The sequence below is a fragment of the Centroberyx affinis genome, unplaced genomic scaffold (genome assembly GCF_046629955.1).
Source record: "Centroberyx affinis isolate AG114_WGS23_722 - 3 ecotype Tasmania unplaced genomic scaffold, CSIRO-AGI_Caff_v1 ptg000243l_1, whole genome shotgun sequence".
Lineage (NCBI taxonomy): Eukaryota > Metazoa > Chordata > Actinopteri > Beryciformes > Berycidae > Centroberyx > Centroberyx affinis.
Window position 1 is genome coordinate 240,884 of NW_027278927.1, and position 20,607 is coordinate 261,490.

The window sequence follows — 20,607 nt, forward strand, 5'->3', positions numbered from 1 at the left end:
TCCTTTGAGGAGGGGCGGAACCCACCGGCCGCAACCACCAATCACATTCCCACGAGTGGGATTTAACGCGTGACGGGCGCTCGCAGCGACCAATCGCATCGCGCAACAGAGATGAGCGACAGGGAGATCGCCCAGCGTGAGCGAGGCGTTGGGAATGGGAAGGGCGGGGTTACTGCTGGGTGTTGCTGAAGAGCTTATACGGGGTTTTTACGCAATCGGGTCCCCATCCCTTGACAACATTTAGGGCTTAGAAGAAACACATTCTGGGGCCTGTGGGATTTGATCAACATAAAAAACATTTAAATGGCGCCTAATAGCACTGAACTAGAGAGGGTTTTAGGATATTATTTACAGTCTATGATTTAGGGCGTTAATGACTTGGCAGACAGTGATGCTGAGAATGAGCTGGGATACCATTGTATAACTGACTGAAATAGCTGGGCTGCATCCTATTGGAGTGGGTTCAATGGGAGGACTTGCTACTATACATAGACCTGTGCTTAATACCCAGGTGTGCTCCTAGTCAAACAACAATCTGTGAGAGAACTGAGATGACAGATCACAGGGAAAGGGAGCAGGGAAATAGTCTCTGGACTGTGGAGAGGCTTTAGCTCCTTAGAGAGGAAAAGGATGGAAAGATTGTTTCATTATTGAAAATGCAGTTCTATTCCTGGACAAGAGGAAAGTAGTGGCCTGCATTCGTTACACAGCTGGGTGTGTCTGGTTGATATATATAATTGATTTATCCATGCATACCAAAGCACACAGACAGACACATAGACATTACTATTATAAAGTGGAGGCACAGTTTAGACAGGAGATGGAGGGACTTCTAGAAAAAAAAGGTTTATCTCAGCCTAACTGGACTTTCCAGGAAAAGCATGATTTTGGTTGATTAGTTGAAATGGTATGCCCAATATGATAGTGTCTGTGCAAAGTGTACATGTGAGAGACATAGATTTCTGTAAGTGAACTATCAGCAGAAACTATGTGATCTTAACTGGAGGAGAGTATAAGTCTGTACCATATACCGTAAAGTATAATTTCACAGCAGTACAAAGTGCAATGCACATATTCTGAGTCACAGCATATCACATTGTATAATGTATATGATGTCTCATGTCACAATTAAAAACTGATCCTTCAGCAATTTTAGATATTTTCCCAGCCAGCTAGTGTGACATGGGAGATGCCATCTGAAGAGGCCCTCAACTGACTGCAATAGTTTGCTGCTCTTGCTTAGTGAATTACAAGTGGCAAAACTTACTGGGCAAAAAAAAAAAACTGGCATTAGAGGTGCAGAAGATGAACACTGGGGGACAGTTACTTAAATTTGCCACATACCTCAGTTGCTTGCATGCACATACACAGACCCAAAATATACATACAATATCATACAATATCAACGTTTCCACTTTTATTGTCAGGATACTTGCTTCATGTAAAATATTTCAATACAATACAGTACAATGCATGTTCCACCTGCCGTCCTCCACGCGATTGGTTGGTTTTGTCATGAAGTTCTAAGGCTTGCCCACAGCATACAACAGCTGATCGTTCAGCCAGCGCAAGCTGCTTTGCCGCTCTTGCCATGAAAACAAAACCATGAAAACGGATTAAATTATAAACTACTAAAATCTTTTTTTTTGTAATCTTTTTTGTCCTTTCTGAATAAAACCCTCAACACCACAGCTGTGGGGGCTCCACATCCTCCCAGCATGCTTCACAGCAGCTCAGTTCAGTCCTCAGCTGAGGCCCTCACAGGGCCGTCACACAAAACGGACAGACAGACAGACAGGAGGACAAACGGACAGGGACTCTGTCAATGCTGGCAGTCACATAGCAGCTTTTAGTCTCATCCAAGCTTCAACAGGAAGAGGGGAACTGACCGGGGCAGGGAAATGGTGGAGGTGTAGAGACGGGCGGAGGAGAAGGGGGAGGGTGACAACAGAACAGATCAACATGTTTCCCCCGAATTCAGCCATCTTCTTTTGGTTTGTCTTATTACGTCTGACTACCATAAACAGGTTGGAATCTCTTACGGTCACAAGCTCCTGGCAACGAAGACCTGGAAAACAAACGAGTGGGGAAGGTAGTGACAGCATCCGTTCTCCTCATCCTCCCGCCTTGCGTTTCACCCGTCAGGTTTCGCCATAGAGCAGTGTTTCTAATACTGGGGTTATGGTGCGTAATCTTGAACATGTGTAGATTGTTGTCGTTCTGGTCTAACAGACTGTTGCAGGGAAGGTGCCCTTTGTGGGGTGACGGGGGCGGGAAAGGGGCAGGGCTGTTGCCATGGACATCCCCACATCCCTCAGTACATTCTCCCAGGCGGGCGTGGTGAGGGTGAGGGGTGTGTATGTATACGTGTGTCTGTGCTTGTGTATGTGTGTGTGTTGGTGTGTGTGTGTGTGGGGGGGTCTCAGTAGCGGTGGGTCTGGTGGGAGTACTGGGGCGGCTGCTGGGAGGTAGAGGAGTATCCCATGCTGCTTTGGGGCAGTGATGTGCTTGGTCCCGGGTTCTGGTAGGCAGCATGTGGATTGGAGCGCTGCAGGGAGGGCAGAAATAAAGAAGCTATTCAGTAAATCTTATTGACATTATCCATGGATATTTTATGCAGAGACAGAGAGAGAGAGAGAGAGAGAGAGAGAGAGAGAGAGAGAGACACAGACAGACAGACAGACAGACAGAGAGAGAGAGAGAGAGAGAGAGAGAGAGAGAGAGAGAGAGAGAGAGAGAGAGACCTACCTGGTAGTCTGAGGTCATGATGAGGCCACCTGAGGTAGTGGTGGGCGGGACAACTCGCACTTTCTTCAGAGGCGGGCCCTGGGCATGGCTGTTGTCAGGGTTGCCAGTATGCCCCGCCCCATTGGTGTGGTTGTTCCCCTGTTGCTGCTGCTGGTTTTTCTGTGAGCAGAGAAACCACACCGGAGAAAGCCTTCATCAACCATACACAGAAACTGTGCACAGAAAGCACACTAGGATGTTCTGTAATAACTACATCTATCATATGTATTGCTATATCCAAATATGTCTACATATTTATTAAATAAGAATGCCATACAACAAGAGTAGGTAGAAAGTATGAGGCACACACATTTCTTACTTTGTCTGCCTTGTCCTCTGGCTCCTCTTCTGTCAGAAACTCCCTTTTGGGGTAGGGAATCTGGCAGCCTGCAAACACACTGGGGAAAAGAAAGAGGCTTGTCAACTTCAAACATTTATTCCCATGACTCAGTGCTAATTAGCTAAGGGACCCGACCAACATGCTAGGCCTCCCTGGGTCATGTGACCCAAGTTAAGGAGCAGCACAATATGGCTGGGCTGTGTTAGTGTGTTAGTGTTAGTGAGTGTGTGAGTGTGAGTGTGTGTGTGTGTGTGTGTGTTGTGACTCACTCAGAGGTGGGCAGGGGCTCCTCCAGAAAGTAGGGGTCCTGCATCGCCTGCTCAGATGTGATTCTACGGATTGGGTCCATGGTCAGCAGCTTCTGAAGCTTTAACAACGTTCAGACAATGTTACCCTCCAACAAGGAAAAGGACTAGGAAAACAAAACTATATAATCAATGAAATGGGAGGCTATGACATCATGAGAAAGCATGCCTAATGTGTTGTGGGAACAGAAACTACAGCTAGACTACTAGTTGTTTGGACTTGCTATTATAATAGTCTGGTATCTAAGCTATGCAAATTTCATGACATTGCTTTAATACAGAGGATACTTACCAAGTGGAATGCTTTGCTGTCTGGTTTGACTTTGTGTTTTTCCATATACTTTATAAGGCTGCAGTTTGTGTATCTGTGATAGAGGGAGGGAGCACATAATGTTAATATCATGCTTTCTGTGATTGTGCTGCAATACATAGTAAAAAAAATCACTGCTATTACAACATTATAACAACATGCAATGTAATCATATGGCAATGGTGACAGATTTGTAAGACATCCAAAAAGCAAAGCTATTTTGTCTTACACCAGTGGATACAAGACTCGACGCTTGGCTTCATTTCAGATGTTTTAGAAAATGGGGACAGTGTCTCTGAAGACTCACGTGTTCCTTCTGAAGTCTTTCATCAGAGTAGAGTGTTCTGGCATCTTCTTGATGTCTTCCCAATCTTTATCTGTCAAATTGAGGGAAAGACAGGATTACACCATGTCACATCCCTCTCTCACTTCAAGAAGAGATTATTTGGTTTTAGGGATTTCAATCTTTTTAAGTACAAACGCTCATCGCTTCCCCACGACATTCCCTCCTCAAAATCTAAAAGAAACCCATCATGCCGACTGGTAAATTACACAAGTAGAGTGGCAGGGACTGTAAAGAAATAGATCAAAAGCAGCTCAAAGGAAATGGAAAATATAGCCCCAAACGTAGCCTTGCAAATAAAAGTTATCCATAGTATCATTGGATTGGTGTTCAAAGCCCACAGACCACATTACAGCTTCAAGGAAAGACCAAGGAAATAATCTGCCCTTGGAAGAGATGGAAAGTACTTATCCCTCCAGTGCATTTTTTCCCTTGAAAAGGCAACACAGCAGCCGAAAGACTTTGGCAAAACAGTAGCTGAACAGCATTAACCTACATTACAACTATTTGGAAAAACAGAAGTACTCAATTCCCTTTAATCTGAGCAGCAATATTTCCCCTTTGGAGCCTGTTCCAAGTATGTCAACCCAAATAAATCAAAACACGTTCAAGTGTTTCAAATATTTAAAACTTCTGCCTTCAAAACAAAAAAGAACATATTCGTATATTTTTTGCCCATGTTTGGCAGCAGTGGGGTCTCACCAGCGGGGAAGCCCATGACGTTGAAGATGCGGTCCAGTTGGTCGTGGTGGTACGGGTTACTGGTCTTGATGTCTTCCTGGCGACAGTGGAATATGGGCTCAGACGTCAACAGCTCCGCAAAGATGCAGCCAATCGCCCAGATGTCTGAGAGAAGGGCGGAGAGCACGCCAGCGCTGTCAGTCGAGCCAATGTAAGGGGACACACACATTCACACACGGGACAGCTGCGTACATTCACACCGATGCACAGTTCTCACCGATGGCTTTGGTGTAGTGCCGGGCCCCTAGCAGCAGTTCCGGTGCTCTGTACCAGAAGGTGACCACCACAGGGTCCAGATCGGCTAAAGGCTTCAGCGGTGAATTGAAGAGACGGGCAAACCCCATGTCCGCTGTGGAACAGGCGAGACAGTGAAATTTTAACAACCGTGGACAATAACTGACATAAAATTTAAATAAGAGGCCGTCTCATACATACCTATCTTTACTCTACCCCTCTCTGGCCCTTCCCCCATCACTAAAATGTTAGCTGGTTTCTGAATGAGAAAGAAAAACAGACACACAAAGATAATCACAAACATGCTTCCACAAGCGTAATATTCTAAACACTGACTGCACATTAACTGATGAATTTAGATTAGTTCAGCCTAGATGTTGAACTACAGCAATGTATAAGAATGAGTTATATTGTGTGTAATCAAAACTCTATGCTGCTGCCCTCTAGTGGACAAAATATGCCCACTGTGTCTCACAGGAGGGGAGGTCTTCCATTTCCGTCTCACTGAGTTCAGTCAGTGGATGTAAATGGCAGACAGCTTGGTTTCCCAATCTATCATTTAAAAATCAGTGTATAGGTGAGACTACTATTGGAAAGTAATTCTAAATTCATGTTGGAAAACCAATTGCAGTACTTACGAGACAAGAACTGTAATGTTTTCTTCATATCTAAATAATAATTCCTCAAAATAATGGGAAGTTTCAAGCAATAACCATTCACCGAGACAATTAGAATACAGAATTATGGCAAAAAACGTAACTGTCAAAAATCAAGAGATGCGGCATAGTAATCTCTGGCAACTGTGACATCTTCACACAAACGATCTTTCAGCTAGACACAACGTCTACATAATATGAAAACAGGTAGTTATGAGCCAAGGCTTAACACATAGGGACTGAAACTGCTTCATCTGCCTCTGGCCCACTCTCAGTCCAATCACATCCCTCCCATCTCTATTCCACTGTTGTCTTGTGTCTTCTTAATAACATTCCTACCCAAATATTTTCTCAATCCCCCTCCTCTCCTCCCTGCCCTCCCTCCCAATCCTCTTACAAGGTCTCTGTGTAGGACCCAGTTGGCGTGGAGGTAATGGATGCCATCCAGGATCTGGTAGAGCAGAGACTTGACCATTCCTCTGGGCAGCTGAAGAGGCTTCTTGTTGGCCTTGGACGCTCTATGGAACTTAATAATGTGCTGAGGAAAGTAATACAAAACAAAATAATAAAAAACAAAATAATAGTTATTAGTGTGTGCATGTGTTGTCTAATGTGCATCATTTTGTGTCTATTTTGCATTTGGGTGAATTTACGCTCAAGGCCAAATGAGTAACACTGATGTTTGTGGTGAGTGTTTCCACTTGTGTGAGAGGAGAACGTGAGTGTTGCAGCTCTGTGGCAGAAAATGCCAATTTAACTTGTTCTGACATCCTGCCAGTTGTAACTGCCATCATTAGTGCAGTAGAGGTTTGACTACTGAATGTTTTGGACCCTCCTTGCACATTTGTGTGTGTGTTAGCAATGCATAATAAGCACCATTTTGTGTCTCTGTTCTTGCAGCTAGCTGGTGGTGAATGTGAGTGGATGCTACAGGCAGGATGAGTAATACTGGCGTTTGTCTGTTTTTATCCCCGATCTCAAAAAAAGGAAAAAAGGAAAATGTTCAAATATGTGCAAAACAAAAGGAGCAGAAAGTACAAAAACATAACCTACTTGAAAAAGTGTGCTGTTGAGTGTGGCTCTATTGTATACAAATATGCTTGTGTGCAAATGTAAATGGCTAGATATCTATAGTGTGTGTGTTGGGGCTACACAAACCTGGTAAAAGTACTTAATAACAGAAAAATATCCACATGTATCTCCACTCATATCGACCTTTAGTAAATATCATGCACTCACAGGGGGTGTGTGTGTGTGTGTGTGTGTGTGTTTTACCCAGAGATCATGCTCGGCGTAGTCAAACAGCAGCCATACTTTACGGTCTGCGTGTGACAGGAACACCTTCTGCAGTGAGATGACATTGGGGTGCTTTAGCTCCCGCAGCAGCTGCAATACACAAACACATTCAGAGGACTGCCACAGACTGGCAACAGACTCTTACAGAAGAAACATTGAATGACAGATGGCCTGATCTATACAATTTAATGCACATACACACTGTGAAAAGGCGAATACTGTTAATATTACATATAAAATATACGTCTATTTTCTTTTCCTCTGTGAGCCTTCTAGCTATTGTGTTTTATGTCCGTCGCTTATTTAGCAAAGGCTACTTTGTGAATAAAGGTGATTCGGACATTACATAAGACACCTAGGCATGGCATGAAGGTGCTGCACAAAAAACAAGGGACACAGGAAGCAAAGCAGTCTTACTGCAATCTCTCTGCAGGCTGACATGGAGATGCCAGTGCCTTCAATCTGCTTGAGGGCGTAGTCCTTATCATCCTTCCTACAAACACAGAGAGAGGCAGAGCAACATCAACACCAGACCAGACTGCGGGTCCCCCGAGAGCTGTCTGCCCAGAAACATAAAGGGGGGCACTTGGCAGCTGGCACAGGGACTCTGAGAAGAGGCCGAGTTGCATTACCTCCAGATTTGTGTAATCAAGCTCACCTCCGAGGCCCAAAACAATAGAGGGGAGAGGAAACAGACCCTGTCTGGCAGCTGGCGAGGGACAAACAGAGCACTGGGACTGGCCCGCACTTGAATGAATCAGTTACTACCCCTACCTCCCCCTGGCCTAAATCATCTCATAAACCCATGCTTTGTGCCTCCTCAGGCCGGGTCCAACTGCTGCAGCACAAATTAGCTCACAGAGTCTCATAAACAGCAGTCTCCTAAAGTGAACACAAACATCTTTAAACACTTTAGGGCTCTTTAGTGTGGTTCCGGCTGCCAGTATGCCCGGGCCACGCTAATGGGCCTGGCCTGGTATGGGCCTGGTAGCTCTGGCTGCCTTCAGCTCCCTCCGGCTCAGGTCCAGACTCAATTAAGACTGGTGCAGCCTGGGATCGCATCAGAGCCAGTAGGAAAAAATGGCAAATAAATTAACTGTTTACATGTGTAGGTGGGCTCTGGTTAAAGAATAAAAATGTTAGGCATGGTCTGTTAGTGTGTGCATAAGTGAGAGTTCATCCTTGTCCAATTATGAAAGCTTTTTACCGCCTTAACTATAGGTTACTAAACATTTAGTGACATGAGAGTAACATGTAATTTTAAGCTCCATTACAAAGAACATAATTTGCCTCTGTGTTAACAATACTGGAACATCAAGTAGTAGAATTTGCCTTCAGGTGCCACGCTCCTCTACAAATTACCCATCCATGAACATCTGATCAAAACCTGAGACTTCAGAGTGAGGGCAAAATTCAGACAAGTTGGTTTAGAGGTATTTGCTGTGGCTATGCTGAAAGTGAAGCACCCAAAAAGCCCACTGAGACGCCCAACATCAACAAGTGCTAATAAATGCACCTGCTTCACCTCACTTTGATCATATTAACACTTACTAAGGCCTGTTTTTGTCTTGCAAAATAAAATAACACTGCTGAGCGTCAAGCTGGCACACACAAAATCCCAGCTATTCCAGACTAAGCATCCCATCTACAAGAAGGCTAATGAGAAACTATGCCCATATGACGATGGTAAACTAAGCTGCTGGATTTACTGAGCACATTGCACGGTGGTGGGGCGGGGTGGGGTTAACACAAGACAAGGCCACATATGTCAGTGCTTTTTTACACGACAGAAAGCAGCATCAGTGCCCTTCCAGTCCTGTATGACACATGAAAACCCCCCCTGACGTTACTGGACTGTCCTTCACATTGTTCTTTTTCATTATTGTTTTTTTATTCTCTGCATAATCCTCTGTCATGCCTCCTCTGTCTATGCCAATCGAATCCAGCTTTAAAAATAAAAAAAAATTAAAAAATAAACGAGAGAAAGGCAATTAAAATGTATTGGGGGGGCTGACGGAGGGTTCACTGGCTAGCGCTACTTGGAGGCCTTGCTGGTCATCAACTCACCCATCTTTTCTCTTCGCTTTATATACATGGCCGTACGTGCCTCTTCCCACTTTGCATCCTTCGTATTCAAACAGGTCCTCGACACGTTCCCTCTCGCCGGTCAGCTTCACTTTGAAATCATAGTCCATTTTCACTATTGTTTTGGTCAATTATCCGCTCCTTCCTTTTAAAGCGCCGCTTGGGAGGCAACTAGGCTACTTCAACGAGCTCGTTTAGTAAATCGGCTAGTTGCCTTCCCGAGCGAAGCCCTGTCTCCTAGCCCAGCTTCCGCATCTAGTTTTCGGGTCAAATTGAGTGTACCGGAGAGGATGCACGGTTCTCGAAGACAGCCAGGTGTAAACGAGCACGAAAATATTCCTTTCTCTTGTTACTGCGTTTCTCAGCCGGTATCTCTCCAAAGACGCACTCGGTAACGACGGCGTATTCGCGCACGGCACTGTCGCAAAATGTCGTGAAGCTAGACCCGCAGTAGAGAAAGGACTGAAGAAATGGATAACACCACGTGGAAATACACTTGTAAAAATAAAAGAGCAGTCAAATGATACTAAGTTTATTACAGCGTATGAATTGTATTATGGAAAACTGTATTCTAGTTCTAACATGTACTGACATATTTCAATATGGTGTATTCATGTTTGTCTGACGCCAGGCGCACAAAGAAACCACCTTCATTTTATATATATATATATATTTTTTTGTTATTAAGCAATTATCTCAATAAAATATTAACAGGAAATATTAACACATTTGCTTTGGATTTAAGGGAAACAAGGGGATATGTAAGGTGCTCTGTCTACCCTAAGAACTATAGTAACTGTACAAAATGATACAAATATCGCAGCAAAACTGTCCCCTTAGACATTTTATGGAAACATTACAGTACTACGTAATACCATAGGATATAAGATACTATAAAGTATAATAAGGTCACTATAAACTACACAGACTCACTAGAAGGTCCTATGGGAATATTTTTGAATATTCTAATGATTTTGCGTTTGGGCATAACAATATGAAGATGGTATAACCTTGATAAATTATAATCGAGATTTTGCAAAAGCTTCACTTATTTGCAAAAGAGTGGAAAGTGGAAAAACAAACGAAACAACAAAAACCTAAGCACAACTTTTTGATCAAGGTTTTAACTTGACAGCAACAGTCCAGATTCCCTGAAAACACAAAAACAACTTTTATTGAAGGGCAAAAAAATATTAAAAGCCTTTATTAAGTTGGCATCCCAGGGATAGTGCTGTTTTTCTTTTTCAGCATACAAACCTTCATCAGGGTATGATGAAACATATCTGTGACACCCTGGTGAAAGCCTGCGTGCCGAAACGCGCTGGTAATCTATAATAAATAATGTGTCTTGTCACCTAATTCTGCCTTGGAGTTTGTTGGCCACTGCCTTTCACCTTTTTATCATTTCTACTAATTTATTTCATGGTATAAGTCATTGACAAATATCAATTATTGCTTGGGATTTAGTTTCAAATATTCTTTCATCGCATGTTTGGACAACAAAGCTTGTTTCGGAGATGTTTTGGGTAGGAACTAATGAGTAAGTGAGGCTGTTTTGGACGGTCGGGGTAATGTAGCACCATTGGTCCCATCTTGGTTTGAGAGAGAGGAAAGAGAAAAGCAAACCGTCCATATTACAGCTGCTTTGTCAGGTACCAAAATCCTTTTACTGGTGTTGTCAGCTATGTTAAAACTATGCGGGGGTTAAGTATTTATTTGCCGAATACACTAACTGCTTGATATAACTGTATGTCTCATTACTGTCAGATGAGTTATTCATCAGCCCAGCTCACTAGCTAGCCAGCTAACGCGGCTAACGTTAGTGTCGACGGGAGCTAACAGTTATTTGCTAACGTAAAAATTGGTAGCGCTAACTTGCTAGCGCTGTGTTAGCAGCAAAAGCGTTGCGCATTCAAAATGACAGCTCGGACCTTTGAAAGGCCCGCAAAACTAACTCTTGTGTTTATGTGGCAACGCATTTGATCCTGTCCAGATATTAACATTATACAGATGTAATGTAAGAAAATAATGTTGACACTATTCTTTGTCTTTCTTCCTTTGCCCTGCGCTTACATGGAGACCTCCGTTTATTTTATCATGTCCCGCCTCCGTAGTGCAATGTTTGGACATTCGACGTGTCTGTTATCACTTCTAGGCCGGTGATTGGTGGCTAGCCAGGATGACAACGCCAGTTTTGTTGCCCCATTCCTCTGCCTTCTTCAACATGGCCTTCCGTATGGGGATACAGGATTAGCTAGCTACTGTTGTAACTTAGCTAACATTAGCTAGCAGGAATACTACGTTGTGTTTTGGGATGCCTTTTTGGCCATAATTTGCGGTGATATAATTATGACTCTTATTCCCATGCTAAATGAAGTGAACTTGCAACGCTAGTCGTCGGACTCGGAAGGCAAGCAACGCTCGCTGGATTTTAAACCTTGTATAGTTTACTCGACCTCTTGCAGGCGGTGTCTTTTTGTAGAAAATGGATGGCGTTGTCTGACTTGTCGGTCTTAGCTAGAGATTAGTCTTTGCACAGCTAAGATACAACAACAAAATTCTGTTTTTTATCACATACTTGCTCAGTTGTTTAAAACAACCTAGCCGACGCATGTCATGTACATGACCAAAGGTGTGGTGTGTCTGTTATCTTATACAAGGAGAGCCCGATCTGTATAAGCTTGTCTGTTCTTGTGCATTGTGCTTTAATGAAATATGAGCACATCCACTTCAACATTAGAGCAGCAATGGTTGAATATGTGACTTCAGTCCTTATTTATTCACCCAAAGCCATAGTGGGTAGGTAAGCTTCAGCTGATGTTCCACCCGTGACTGACACCCTCACCCATCTGTCTGGCAGCGGTTTTCATGGTGATGGACCCTCCCGGTGGGCGAGACGAGCGACGGAGGCAGGCAGAGCGTCTTCGGCGGGAGGAGGCATACTATCACTTCATTAATGAACTGAATGAGGAGGAGTATCGCCTAATGAGAGACAACAACCTGCTGGGCACCCCTGGTGAGGAGGAACATATCTTGTGATAGCCAACCGAGTTCATTGACTGAACTTGCCAATGCAGCCTCACTTCACATATATGCACATTATGAAATCATTTTAGCTACTAATCTGGGGAGCAAGGATAGTTCTCCTTTACCTGACGGTGCTGACAGCACCTAACAACCTGCATGTCGTTTCACAGGGGAGGTGACTGCCGAGGAGCTCCGGCAGCGTCTTGATGGAGCAAAGGAACGTGTGTCATCTCAGCCCCGTCCTGAGCAGCGCTTGCAGACTACAGAGTCTGGAGAACAGGAGGGCAGTAGCGGTGAGGGAGAGGAGAGAGGGGCTGGAGGGAGACGAGGGGCAGGTAGGGAGGGAGAAGGGGGAGGTACTTGTCTCCATCAGCTCTGCCCAACCTGGCTTGGGCTAGTGATGGTGTCATATGGTTTGGTTGAGTCTCCATTGATTAACCAGCGAATCAAAGAACAGCAGTATTCAATAATTATTGCACCTATGCGCTTCAAATCAACATTTTGTTTCATGACTAGAGTTGGAGAACAGCAAAACAGATGACAGACAAGTGATAGCTTCAATCATGTATTCAGTAAAACAAATGTATCTACCACTAACTTAAAACCGAATGCTACACAAAGCTGTGCTAGGGTACAGACATTATTTAGATTAAATAACCATGAATCTTTTATGTAAGAAGAGAATAGATTTGTTTTTTACCCTAAGATTTTGGGGAGAATATGTTGATGTTTCAGGTCAGTATTCTGTTTGTTCAGTCTGACAGATATTTATTCTTTACAGGGGCCACAGAGCCAGGAGCAGAAACTTCTAATGGTGACTCATTACTAGAGTGGCTGAACACTTTCAGACGCACTGGTAATGCTACCCGCAGTGGGCAGAGTGGCAACCAGACGTGGCGTGCTGTCAGCCGGACCAACCCTAACAGCGGAGAATTCCGCTTTAGCCTGGAGATCAACATCAACCATGAGCAGCCAGAGCCGGGGGAGCATAATGACACCTCGGACCCCGCAGAGCTGCCAATGGCTGCCCCAAACACAACTTCAACCTCTATACGCACGGCTTCCTATTTCCCCACCCCTCGCCCTTCAACCTACACCACTCCAAGGCCAGTCCCTTACCCCTCCCCCCGCCCGGCCCTCAGTAGGAGGGCCCAGACACGCCGCACACGCAGCAGCACTACCAGTCCTCCCATGAGCCCCCCAGCCCTTCCCACACCAGTGGCCCCCCCAGCCACGGTTCTGAGGAGAGGTGTGGCCTTGCACTCTCCACCTCCACCTCCTGTTGCTCCCCCTACTTCCCACGATCAAACTACACCCCTGCAACATCAGGCCCTGAATGCAGCATTAGAGCACGGGCGTGATGAGGTGACTGCTTCTCTGGACTGTCCCCGCGTGTCACCCCAGTCTGCATCCCAAGCCCCAGCTGTGGGACGGGAGTCACGTGGCAGTAGGACTCGATCCCGTGGCCGAATCCGCAGGGCTGCAGCTGGGGGCGGGGCCTCACCCCGCTTGTCACGGCGAAGCCGTTCTCCCCTGCACAGAACACCTGTCCCCAGTGCCACTCCACCATCCAGCAGTGGTGTCAGTGGCGCTAACATCCACATTGTTGAGCCAGGCAGTGGAACAAGCTCTGTTTCCATGGAGACGGGTGAGGCTGTGGCCGAAACTGCTGCTCTAACAGAGCCAGCCGCAGAGGCAGGAGAACACGAGAGCGAGTCACATGTGGCAGGAGCAGGAGGTGCAGCGGTACGCCGCCACCCAACCATCATGTTGGACCTCCAGGTGAGAAGGATTCGACCCGGGGAAAACCGGGACCGGGACAGCATCGCTAGTAGAACGCGTTCCCGTGCCCGGGTCGCTGAGAATACGGTCACATTTGAAAGTGACAGCGGAGGGTTCAGACGCACCATCTCCCGCTCGGAGCGAGCTGGGATCCGCACCTACGTCAGCACCATCCGGATTCCACTGAGGCGCATCAGTGAGACGGGCCTGGGAGAGCCCAACTCCACAGCCCTGCGTTCCATCTTGCGCCAGATCATGACCGGTTTTGGTGAGCTGAGCTCCCTCATGGAGACAGAGGCTGATTCTGAGACGGTTGCACCTAGCCACCCAGATGCCAATGGTACCAATACTAGCACGAGCCCAGCCTATCGTCTACACGCAAATGAGAATACAGCTGGCCACGGTGGTATAAGTGGGGCAGATCAGGAGAGGGTGGGGCTGGTGGGGACTGAGGAGGAGCAGGGGGGTCAGGCCAGGCTAGGAGGAGCGGTGGTGAGCCCCACTGAGGGACGGGCCACCAGCAGAGACACCAACAACCTGGTAGAGAATGGTACTCTACCCATCCTGCGGTTGGCACACTTCTTCTTACTGAATGATGAAGAGGACGAGGAGCACCCTCGGGGTCTGACCAAAGAGCAGATTGACAATCTGGCCACACGTACGTACGGCCAGGCCAGCCTGGAGGGGGAGGTGGGCCGCGCGTGCAGTGTCTGCATCAACGAGTACGCCCAGGGCAACAAGCTGCGCCGCCTGCCTTGCTCCCACGAGTTCCACATCCACTGCATCGACCGCTGGCTCTCTGAAAACAACACCTGCCCCATCTGTAGGCAGCCCATACTTGCAGTGCATCAGGACTGACCCATTTGTTCACAAACACACCTACCATGCTCCCTGCTGGCTGAACTGAGCATGCCCAAGTGGGCTGTGCATGTACATAGCGCTTTCATGGTTTAATTTCTTTGAGAATATCCATTGTGTTGAAACTGAAGAAGGTTGAACCAAAAGCGAGGAGAAAAAAAAACAAACTATAAATGCAGAGAATTAACAAAACTTTATTTTTTTAGACTCTTTGTTTTCAGCACCTTGTTTTTGTTTTCATTTTCTTCTTCCTGTGACCTTTTCTCTGGTCTCTACCACAATGCTTCTCTTTAATGTCTGATACATGTGATGCCTCCTTGTCACAAATGGACTACACCAATCACTTCTAGACTTGAGTTCTTCAGTATATGATGTAAATATCTCACCAACACTTGTGTTTAAGGGTTTTCAAGCGAGACGCCCCTCGCTCGCCATCTGTTTGTAATGGAAGCAGAAAACCTTCAGTTTTTTTTAACAGTACACCGTTGCAGTCCTCCATTTTAAAGCTCTGACATCCATTTTAAAGTGTCCAATCACAGTTGGTTCAGAAATGTCTGATTTATTGCGACAAGGTTTACGAGTATGTATTTAATTTGACATTCTTATTCTACATGTCCAGTGGTCTTTACATTTGTTTGCCCTTCTCCATACACCCCTCTCATATAACCACAATACGCAATTGATCCATAAGATTAAGAAAAACTCACTTTTTGAAATCCGTTACAATCATTTACATTAGCCACGTGAACAGCACAATTCAAATGGAAAACCTGAGGCAAATGATAATCAGGAAGACAGTAATTTAGTAGCAAGCACTTGGTCTTTTTTGAGACGGTAGTGATCATACAGATGAGGAGTTGTGCAATAAGGGGGGAAAAGACAGTATTCGTGTTTGTGGTGCTGTTCATTGTTTACACCTGAAGGTCCTCTGTTGAAATTTAAATTGAGTGCCTGATTCTAGTCTCCACCTAAAAGAAGTCTTTCCAACCCTGAAATCAATGTTTCTTCATAGTTCTTACTGTTTTTCATCCATGCCCCTGACAAACACCTGGCAATTTGTTGAGGCTCTTGAGCCTCTGCTGCAGCTTTGTCTCCCAACCTGCATCCACTGCTGATGGGGACTGTGAACAGCACTGCTCTCCCTAATGAGGTCTGTGTCATTATATGCTCGTCTTATGTTTTGGTTTTACATTACCTGCACAGATACTGGCATTTCTACTATACCATAGGTGGATTACTCACCTGCACCACCTAGTCAGTCTGTTGCCACCAGGGGCGCCATGTACAACAACAGCTTAGGAGATGGAATATCAGTATGCAGGAGCTACTACATCTTTGCAGTTACCATATGAGCCACAAAACTGCGGGAACGTTGCAGTATGTAAGAGTGCGTGAGAGTGGACAAGTGTGTGTATATATGGTCTGGTGTGTGTGTGTGTGTGTGTGTTTTGTGTGGATGGGTGCTGAAGCTGAAGGAAATGTCCCGTTAACCTGGTTCTCAGAAAGCATTTTGTTCCTTGAATGTCCACCAGAGACAGAGTTGGAGAGCGTTGTGGCCACCCAATTCAGAAGTGAATATTTATTCTGTTCCTATTTAATAAGATGGAAAACAACTTTTGAAATATGAATATGTATTATGTTACAACGTGATGAGATTAAATAAAACAGTTAAGATGAATATGTATTATGTTACTATGTAATAAAATAAAGACATGGGTTTCTTCTCTGCTCCTTAACAATGGAATAAAATGCAGCTTTGTTATGCCTGGGGATGTCGATGTTCTCTCATACCCACCAATAACAACCCTTGACAGGATTAGTAGATGGAAAATAAACTTTTTTTTTTTACATTCAGCTGAGCCATATTTCAAATTACTCATCTATATTATGTTTTCAATTAATATAACTATCTCCCTTAGGCAAATTCTTATATAACAAAAAGCTAAAGTAAATCTTTCTTGACACCTACTTTTTCACAAGGTCTTGAGTTTCTGTCCCATACCTTGACTCCTTGTATCGATTCAGTCAATTTGAAATCGAAAAAATCCTCCAATCCTATGATTTCTTTATTTTTATTTTTATTTTTGTATCTCTTTTGGTCAGGGATGAACTCGAGCTCTGAGCACAAGAGTGCGCAAACCGATGAAGCTTGGAGACTTTATTTTTTCTTCATTCCTAATCTTCTGATTGCATACACAAAGTTAATTTTACACCGTATGGATGACATGCATCCTCTGTGGCTCTGTAGATTACAGGGGCGCGCACGCATCTCATCATCCGATGCGCGCCCCCACGGCTCAGCTGAACGGACGCCAGGCGTGAAGCCAGACAGGATAACACCGGAAGTTAAGCTAGTTTGCCTTCAAAATAAAAGCCTACAATTTGGGGTGTAAAGAACAACTGTTGTAATAAATAACAATTCTATTTTCATTTACCACTGATTCTTCCATAAATATATTCTTTATTTTCACTTAATTACTTCATGTTATTGATAAAAGGATACCTGCCAAGTGTTAGCTCCCATTTCTGTAGGAACAGTTGTGCCACAAATTCGTAGTAGGCCTATGCATCAAAGACAGTATCAAACTGGTGTGAATTATAAATATAGATACATACAAGTATAGGCTAAATATAACTGAATTTTGTTTATAGTTGGGAGGTGTGATACCTCTTGATTATCACCGACTGGAGGTCATACTTTACCCATAGCCTATTTACATTTATCACTACATCACTGTCTACATGCAATTTTGGGTAGTAGCCTAAATGAATACTTTTAATGGTGTTTACTTACCCAACTTTGCCTATATAGCTATGAATATATCCTGTGAAGCGGACTATTGGGGGAAATCAATTATATTTTAATTTACTGCACATTCCTCTTGAAATCCACTCTTTATTTTCACATTGTTACTTCGCATTACAAAAGTTGCAACGCATGCGCCTCGATAAACGTTTTATTTTGAAAGCAGTGACCGGACACCAGACGATTCTTCTTCTGCCTGACTTGACACTGGCTCAGTCCACCTCTACAACAGCCTCCGCGGTCCTACACCGAGAATAATGATCCCTCACCACCAGCGACCGCAGCCCGGGCTCGGAGCCGCATTCCCCCGCTGTGTCGGTGAGCCATGAGCATGCCACCGCTCCGGCCTCCTCTTCCCAGCCTGACCGACTCCCGTTCACCAGCAGGATGTATTTCAACCGGAGAGCGAAGAAGATACACAGCGAGGGAGGTAGGCTGTAAAACCCCCCCCAACATAATAGCCTTATTTAATCTCGGGGAGTTTGTGTTCCGCTCGACCTGTCAGTGTCACGTTTTGTGAGAAGTCGGATTTATCGCAGTGTTAACAGGCCTGTGGTTAACGGGGCGGTCACAGTGTGTAACGGGGGGGATTTAAAGGCCTTTCACCGTGCGTGTTTGATATGTGTTTGGCATCTGAATAACGGGGGTTGGGATGGTCCGGGACTGCGGCATGGGGGCGGTGTAGCTTTGCTTATTTATCCTCAGGCCTTGCTCGTCTTGGCACCGGTTGTGGCTGTGAGGGCGAGCAAACTGCAGGTGCTTCAGGTAACACTATAGGTCTGCTGTTTTTCAATGATAGGAGAGTCAATGATAGAGGAGGTTATTATAGCATAGTGTCATCTTGTAATTTCCCCTTAAGAGAAGTCACTATTATATTCGTATGACATTCCTGTAGGGACGTGCAGTGTCTGTAAAGTCAAAGGTGAGGTTATAGTGTGACCTTATTATAGGCTACTGTATGGTCTATTTTTGTATCTCATATGGAATCACTGTAATAGTCCTATATTATATTAGGCCTAGGCCTATATATAGTTTATAGTTGTGACATTTGTATAGTATCCTTGAGTTGTTTTGGCAAAATATGCACATTTCAAGATATAATTAAATAATGGAAAGCCTAGATTTTCAGGTCATTTTTGAATTAAAACGTCCAATCCAAGCTCATAGATAAGTCCGTAGAAGAAGAACAGCCCATTACCCCGCCGACTTAAAAAACATGTGACCATTTAAGAGCGTTCCTTATTCTAAGCCCGTGGGGAAACGAATCTCACCTCACCTCATAGGCTTTGCTCATGGCCTGTATCCACAGCATCTCATACGCTTGTATCCCTAAACAGACAGATTTTTAGGCAGCTGCAGATGCGGCCTGCGCGTAGCCTACTGAAGCGTGCACAGGCCGAGGCCATCGACATTATATAAATCTAAAGTTCTTGGTCTGAATGCTTCATCTTCTCTACAGAGGAGGAGCGGGACAGGACTTTTTACAGCAGGATGTGTGAATGGGGGGGACAGATGGGGTGATGTCACAAAATGGCAAATGGATTTTGGATAGGATTGTCCTGGAAAAGAGCCGCCTGTGTTCAGCTCACCCAGTGGCTTTTAATAGTGACTGGCACATAGGATACTTTGTTGGGCTGCTTTGCTGTTGTATATGTGGCTGCATGCCTCCAGCAGCTTCCAGAAATAGAAAGCAGGGCAAATTGTGAGCAGAGATGAGCGCCAACTGGGCCACTGTCTTCGGGCGAGGGGTTCCTAGCTACGCGGTTAGTGAAAAAAAAAAGTACACAGTTGTACACTGTCAAAAGATATCACTGTGTATCTTGTTTTCCTGACAGCATAAGAGACACAACTCACAAGAGGACACAACTTGCTCTTTTTCTCATCTTATGGAGACAAACGTTTGTATTTCTTGATCGAAAACCACAGCCACATATATGAATCACACGCCTCTCGTCAAGTGGTTGTAAAACAAAGCTGCTGTCTTTTACATGCCTAAATCTGAACTGGCCATGCAGCATCAGATCATGAGATTCCCTCCCCTGCTCGTCTTTCTATCTGTGTTTGCCCTGTCATTTAATAGGCAGGCTGAGCCTTAGATAAGCTAGCACTCCACTTGAAAGAATTTCATTAGCATTAGTGGAGAATTTCAGTCTCAGATGCTATAAATGTTGTTTCAGAGGGCTTACCACTTGGACAAAAGACATTTTCCGATGGACAGGGTGGGATATGTGTGTGTGTGTGTGTGTGTGTGTGGATGGGTAGGGGGAGTAGGGGGGGACATTCCAGTATGAGAGTCAGTTGGTATGTACATGTGTTCCCTCCCAGACTGTCTTTCTTGTAATCTCTTGGAGTCTGACCTCTTGATTCTTCGCTCTAATTAGCGTGCTGCCACATCCCTGGTGATGACGTCTGCAGCCGCCAAGCTGTCACATTCACACACACACACACACACACACACACAATAAACACATATACAGACACATGTGAGCATGAATACAAACATGGTTGACAAAGCACGTTACACTCAAGAAAAAAGTATTTGTCATGATTATGTCCTATTTGTTTTTGTAGATTGTCTGTGATAGCCTCCAGTTTACAGTATGGATTTGTATGTATAAGTAAGCACATGTTTAGTCCCAGTGCTGGTGGTTCTAGTTTATGGCAGTCATGCAGCTCAGGCGATGGGTCTGCTTTGGGAGGATAATGACTGGTCGTCATGGCTGCCAAGCTGTTAAAGATGCCGTTTGGGAGATGGAGATAACAAACTGCAGCAAATCTGCTTCCATGATGATTAGGCATTTACATGAACTGGACACAGGGGGGCGCTCCTGGACAAGCTTCACGACAACAAGCATTTTGGTCAGGACTTCTTTGTACAGCTCTCAAGTGTTTGCCTACATCATGTATATGCAGTCACACTACGCTCTATACAATGCTACCACTGACCTACAGTAAACACACACACACACACACACACACAGAGGAAAGCAATGTCCTAAATAAGATCTCCTCTTCCTCTCATTTATTTCTACTAGAC

General features: G+C 44.8%; 2 protein-coding genes across 5 annotated transcripts; one reads left to right on the top strand and one right to left on the bottom strand.

Annotated features, from left to right (window-relative positions):
* Positions 1–1,395: 1,395 nt before the first annotated feature.
* Positions 1,396–9,468, bottom strand: cdk8 (cyclin dependent kinase 8). Of its 2 annotated transcripts, none has more exons than XM_071544046.1 (13): positions 9,080–9,468; positions 7,430–7,505; positions 6,992–7,102; positions 6,114–6,254; positions 5,262–5,319; positions 5,044–5,175; positions 4,788–4,931; positions 4,050–4,119; positions 3,725–3,797; positions 3,397–3,494; positions 3,107–3,185; positions 2,749–2,907; positions 1,396–2,548 (listed from the first exon to the last, which is right to left on the bottom strand). In XM_071544046.1, exons 1-13 carry the CDS (start codon positions 9,205–9,207, stop codon positions 2,423–2,425), a joined length of 1,395 nt encoding a protein of 464 aa, XP_071400147.1. In that variant the 5' UTR covers positions 9,208–9,468; the 3' UTR covers positions 1,396–2,422. The 2 variants fall into 2 exon arrangements, with proteins under 2 accessions (XP_071400147.1, XP_071400139.1); XM_071544038.1 differs by having other exon boundaries at positions 3,098–3,185.
* Positions 9,469–10,684: 1,216 nt separating this feature from the next.
* Positions 10,685–16,575, top strand: rnf6 (ring finger protein (C3H2C3 type) 6). 3 transcript variants are annotated; one of them, XM_071544123.1, is made up of 4 exons: positions 10,685–10,749; positions 11,958–12,113; positions 12,295–12,459; positions 12,906–16,575. In XM_071544123.1, the coding sequence occupies exons 2-4, from the start codon at positions 11,966–11,968 to the stop codon at positions 14,762–14,764; spliced, it is 2,172 nt and encodes a 723-aa protein (XP_071400224.1). In that variant the 5' UTR covers positions 10,685–10,749; positions 11,958–11,965; the 3' UTR covers positions 14,765–16,575. The 3 variants fall into 3 exon arrangements, with proteins under 3 accessions (XP_071400224.1, XP_071400241.1, XP_071400233.1); XM_071544140.1 differs by having other exon boundaries at positions 12,295–12,417; XM_071544132.1 differs by having other exon boundaries at positions 10,711–10,749; positions 11,888–12,113.
* The last annotated feature ends 4,032 nt before the right edge of the window (positions 16,576–20,607 follow it).

Coding starts and splice junctions, on each gene's coding strand:
- rnf6 (XM_071544123.1), top strand. CDS start 11,966: ATGGTGATGGACCCTCCCGGTGGGCGAGACGAGCGACGGAGGCAGGCA. Junction 12,114..12,294: donor CAACCTGCTGGGCACCCCTG/GTGAGGAGGAAC, acceptor GTCGTTTCACAG/GGGAGGTGACTGCCGAGGAG. Junction 12,460..12,905: donor TGGAGGGAGACGAGGGGCAG/GTAGGGAGGGAG, acceptor TATTCTTTACAG/GGGCCACAGAGCCAGGAGCA.
- cdk8 (XM_071544038.1), bottom strand. CDS start 9,207: ATGGACTATGATTTCAAAGTGAAGCTGACCGGCGAGAGGGAACGTGTC. Junction 4,120..4,787: donor CGTCATGGGCTTCCCCGCTG/GTGAGACCCCAC, acceptor TCAATTTGACAG/ATAAAGATTGGGAAGACATC. Junction 2,549..2,748: donor TCATGACCTCAGACTACCAG/GTAGGTCTCTCT, acceptor CCCTCCCTGCAG/CGCTCCAATCCACATGCTGC.